The 5,505-nt window shown below is 35.8% G+C and overlaps 1 protein-coding gene across 1 annotated transcript; it reads right to left on the reverse strand.

The window, feature by feature from the left end:
- Window positions 1-977: 977 nt before the first annotated feature.
- LOC145089371 (uncharacterized) lies at window positions 978-1,860 on the reverse strand. The gene is made up of 5 exons (XM_079027814.1): window positions 1,816-1,860; window positions 1,589-1,713; window positions 1,127-1,268; window positions 1,033-1,044; window positions 978-992 (listed from the first exon to the last, which is right to left on the reverse strand). The coding sequence occupies exons 1-5, from the start codon at window positions 1,858-1,860 to the stop codon at window positions 978-980; spliced, it is 339 nt and encodes a 112-aa protein (XP_078883940.1).
- Window positions 1,861-5,505: the final 3,645 nt, after the last annotated feature.

A 5,505-nucleotide genomic window follows, 5' to 3' on the forward strand; every position in this document is an offset into this window, starting at 1 on the left:
TGCGTTTTCTGGAAAACATACATGAACTCTCGAATGGCGTACATTTTCTCAAAACACTACTCATGAACTCACCAACTTAATTGTTGACACTTTCTCTTTGAAATAACTTGCATTTTCAGGGAACCGCTAAGCAGATTTGGAAATCAACTTTTGGGGATTAACGTGCTGACGTTAATTAATTCTTTTGAAAGATGTTTATGTATTTAACTTTTGAACATGTAACGAATACAATTATGTAAACATTTTGGAAGCTTTAATATATATGGTGGTGTGTACTTTCCTTTTTATGAACTGTTATGATACTGAATATGACGTCCTCCGCCCCCGAACGTTTCCGCCGTTCTGGTTTGGGGGTGTGACAAATATTGGTTATTATATTTAAACCTTCCATACTTTGAAATATATTAATTGTGTTGATGGCAATGCACTTGTTGTTTGTTGTGTGAGACAAACATTAGTTGTATTGTATTTCACACCACCGGTTTGCATGAAATAGATAAAAAAAATGACACACCTGCAAAAAGAATGAAATTTGTCAATTAATTTGTAATTTTTAAGTTACTTTGTTTCTAATAACATTAGTAAGGGTACAATTATGGAAGAGATGCATAAAGATCCCTTTAATTAAGCAAAAAAAGTACATATATGTGTATATGAAAGTAGATATATGTATAATTATATGTATGTATGTATAAAGAGACGAAACATGTACTCACAAACAATTAGAATAGACAGAGAAGCGTGCATACAACATAGCATCAGTAACCTCAGGGCTAAGATCACCAACAAATATGTTATAATGACCTGAAAAGGAAGAAAGTAATAATGTCATGAGGAAATTAAGAAGGTAGAAAAGAATATGGGTATATAAATTATTCCAAAAAGGGTATTAAGTCCTATACCTGATGTGTCCTCCCTTTGTATAGTGACATATGCCCAATTAACTTTGATAGGTTGTCTAAATCCTAAGTGAAGCATTACGCTAAAAGAACCTGCTGGGTTTGATCCAAAATTATATCTAAGCAACATGACTATTTGTTGCTCCTATTCACATTCATATTCATATCATATTATCAGATTAAACATATCATTTCTTTACTCAAATCCCAATGATTGATTACCATACCTTAAGTTGCTTCGCCACATCTCTAGCACATGATCCCGAAACTTCAATCCATGTTTTTGAGAATAGAGATAGAGCACAAGCTGTCAGCATGAACACCAAGTACAAAAGAGCATGAAATGGGTTTGCTGCCATATCTGCCAAACTGATCCATCAAACAACACAGCACATTATTTATTAATTATACCACTCAAAACTCAAAACAAACAAAAACAATAACACGACTAAATTATATGCTTTACACAAAATCACAACTTCATTCCAAATCTTCAAATTGTCCCAATGTTATTATTTCATTTGGTGCTTTACTCAAAAAAATTGCGAGTTTAGTCCAAGTTTTCAAGTCATTTTATATGGTTGGTATCCGCAACAAAATGCAAACATAAGGATAACATTAAAGTTTTGGACCAAGCACAATGATCATATTTCTAATTTAGTCTTAATTATAAATAATATCACATTTACCTTGAAGGTGCAGGGACATAGTAAGCGATGCCACCAACAGGGACAAATTGTCCAGAGTATTCAGACTCCTTCCACTTTCCCAATAGATCAACCAAGAATTTTCCACTGTATTTTCTGTGTAATAACTGCCAATGAAGCAAATAATATAAGCAACACAGATAAAGAAAATAATTCAAATATAAATATAATTATATGGGTGCCTGAGAGATGAAATAATGGTTGGAAACAAGTGCAGAATGAAGAATGAAGGCTACTCCATCAAGATTCTCCATCCTGAAGATTGAAAAAGTTGTTAAACTTATCATCTAATATCTAAAAGATAAGAAGATAGATGTATCCTGGCATTCAGGTCTGCACCAGCAGCTACCTGTGAAACGCCAGGTCATCATGGGGACATGACAATGATGACTCAGACTGTTCCAGTGTCCCAGGAAGTGAGACGCCAGGTCAGTAGTGGCAGTTCTTCTGGGACTGGGACTACTTCGAATTTAAGAGATTCCATTCCAAAGCTGTTTGCATCTTTCAAGTCTCAGAATCATGTCCTTTCCTTTGTTGTTATACTCATGGCTGTAATCATCCTTCTCATGTAGGTTTGTTACTGTTAAGGGTAGTTTGGTCTTTTTCATATGTGGCTTAATGAGGGGCAATAAGGTCCTTTTGCAATTATCATTCATTTTGTTTTTGTTTTTGGTTTTCTACAGATACGCATTGTGGTGTTGCTGCTAAGACCACAAACTATCCAAGTAGTTTCCAACACAAGTTGGATGAGCAACATCAACAGACGCATAGACATAAGGGGCAGAACAGTCAATTTACTAAACAAACAGATCGACCGTCTAAAAGAGGAGACACTAATCGTTGAAACATTGCTACAAAAAATGAGACATGAACAAGATATGCGTACCCAACCTATAATCCCCATCCAAAGTCCCTGCACCAGAGAAAGGAATTACACTAAAAAGAGGGGTTCATTAAATCCTGAAATGCCATTGGAATGGAAAATATGATTACACGATAAATAAAGTTCTTTATTTTGAATCATATTATTTGATGAATCCATTCTCATTTGTTGAAGAAATTGTAACAGAACATTAAATCACATAGAAAGGACAAAAAGAAAAAGAAAAAAATATTATGTTTACTACAGCCCCTGTACGTGAAATCAAAAGAAAAGAAGGAAATAAATAGAAATAAGTGTGTGTGTGTGTAACGGATTGGAAAACTTCTAGCTTATCAAAATTACCAGTTTTTATTTCAATTACAGGCCATGGTTCAGTCGTTTGGGCATCCCCTGTTCGTTGATGACTTAGGCAGTTAAACATGTCTTTGACAACTAGAAGTAATTGGGCGAATAATGGGGATAGATTCAAGAGTTATAAATCAAATTAAATAAAATTAAAAAGAAACGAAAAAAAAGCAGAACAATGTTCATGTGTTTGTTATTGAGTAGTTGGGTCTCTAAACTTACCAAATATCAATAGCTAATTAATGATGAAGAAGGAGCCAATATTTCTCTCGATGAAGAAGTCGTGGCATACAACGATGAAGATTTCAGACCATATTTGAGCTGGTTGACCATATTTCTTCTGACATTTGTGTGCATAATACTCGAAATTCAGAAACCCTAGATGTATAAAGCACGCTCTGTGAACCCCATAGGAACAGATAAGAAACTAATAATCCATGTATGTTTGTGAAGGAAAAGTGGGGGGGGGGGGACGAACTAGGGTTAGAATCGAAGGAAAGGAAATGTATATGGAATGTAATCAACCGGGACACTCCGTCGGAATTGAACTACGGTTCCGACTGATTCCAGGGCCAGCCACTCCGGCGATGCTAACAAGAGAAAATCTCTAGGAATAAAAGAAGGTGAATCGTTGTTTGTAAACAACATACTCCATTTGCATATGTATGTGAAGAAGAGAAGAGGTTACCTAAAAATGATACTTCAGGCGATCAAGAAGTTAGGGACGACGCTGCCAACGGTGGCGGAGCAAGACGCCAACCATATCGGGCCGTTTTTTCTCGGGACGATTTCTTGAATCTTAACATTATTTTTCGGCGATATTTGATTCATTAAAAGCAAGAATGGGGAGAAACAATATGGAGAGGATGAAGATTGAGAGGAATCACTGTGCAGAGGCTTGTCAGCCAAGAAATCGACCTTTCCTTTTCTTCTTGGCCTGATTTATTACATTCCATATACAACAAAGTGGTGGTATGTACCAAGGAGGAGGAGGAGGAGGAGGAGAGAGAGAGAGAGAGAGAGAGAGAGAGAGATGGTGGTGATTCTGATCTAGGTGAGCATTCCTGTGGAAGGAGGAGACGCAACAGGCGGGGTTTTTAATTTTTTCGATTTCATTTCCCCCTGCTATTAAAAAACAAAAACGCGTGCTCAGACTAAAATTATAAAGCGACAAGGTAACACGACACGCTTTTTAGGATAGGTGCCCTCCGTGTTTTTAATTTCTTTTTGTTGGACACTAATTTTAGGGCGCCGACATAATACGTGTCATCTATCCTTCAAACTTTGCAAAACTGACATTATTTTTTAGGGCACGCGGAAATGCGTGTCCAGTACCAGCGTGTGTCATTGTTTGCGCGTCGTAAAAGGCCTTTTTTCTAGTAGTGGATGTATACCCTTGCTACCCAAGGGCATTGGATGAACTGATAGGACCCTTTTATGACTATATATGTACACATGATATACAACTAATATTTAAACGACTTTCGGACGAATACCTGATATCCCACCAGACCACATCTCAAGCACGAAAAGGAAATAGGGTGGATAGCCTTCCTAAGTCTTTTAAACATTTCTTATATAATTATACATATAGAGGCATGGAATTTATAATATAAAAGCATAAATAAGTTTTGTAAAACATTTGAACATAATTATTATCTTCAGAAAAGGTCGACTTGATGTCAATCTATAAAACAGTTTGAAGGCATAGGTTTGATAAAATAGTTTAAGTATAAGGAAACATTTGTTTGAAACACAGTTGTAAATAAGTTTGAGCATGCTTTTTGGAGTTTACGGCCTAAGATACTCTTGGGCCGTGAACTCCCAAACTTGGGTGATTCTTGCTTGATTTCATGTCCGTAATACACTCCTATACAAGTCCAAGGTAGTAGTATATCACGGGGGACAATCTAGGCTTGGTTTCGGGAGTTTACCGCCCAAGAACACCTTGGGGAGTAAACACCTAAATCGAATGATTTAGCTATGTAATCTATGTTATGAACACATTTAAAGCTTTCTAACACTACTAGAAAGAGTTACTCACAATTTGGGATAAAAACACGAAGATCCGTGAGAGAGAATTTTGATTTTTCTCTAAATGGAATTCAACTAATGAACCAATTTGGTTCAGAATTCTATTTATAGTCCTGAGATATTTTTGGCAGAAAATATTTTTATTCCTGAAACGAATTCTAATGTCCTAGAGTATTGCAATATCAGTGTTGTACAAAACCCTAGTGCATCCACTCTCCTAATATCTCCTTAAGTGTAAAATCCTGAAAACTGCCAAACTTATACTCGAAATCTGAGTTTTCACTGTAACTGTTGTACTTCTATTTGCTTCAAATGGTTTGTTCAGAATGGAAATTTCGGGTTGTCACACATTAAATGCTCGTCTTTTCGTGGAATCACTTCATCTTTTTACCTTTATTTAATTGTCACTGATAATGGTAAAAACCCAAAGGTTTTTAACTTTAATAGTTGTAGTTAAATTAATTACAATAAAATTTGAAATTTGGAGGTATAAAAACCCCCCCAATTTCTCTCAATATGGCTTTTATGCTATCTAAATCCTTCGACGAAGTCTTTCTTCTCCATCTTCTTGCTTAAACAGCTTTCTACAAGTTATAAAAACCCTTTTAACAAAAATGGTGAAGCAGTCAAAGGCTTT

This window comes from Lactuca serriola, chromosome 2, assembly GCF_051521515.1.
Source record: "Lactuca serriola cultivar US96UC23 chromosome 2, Lser_US96UC23_V15, whole genome shotgun sequence".
NCBI classification, from domain to species: Eukaryota; Viridiplantae; Streptophyta; class Magnoliopsida; order Asterales; family Asteraceae; genus Lactuca; species Lactuca serriola.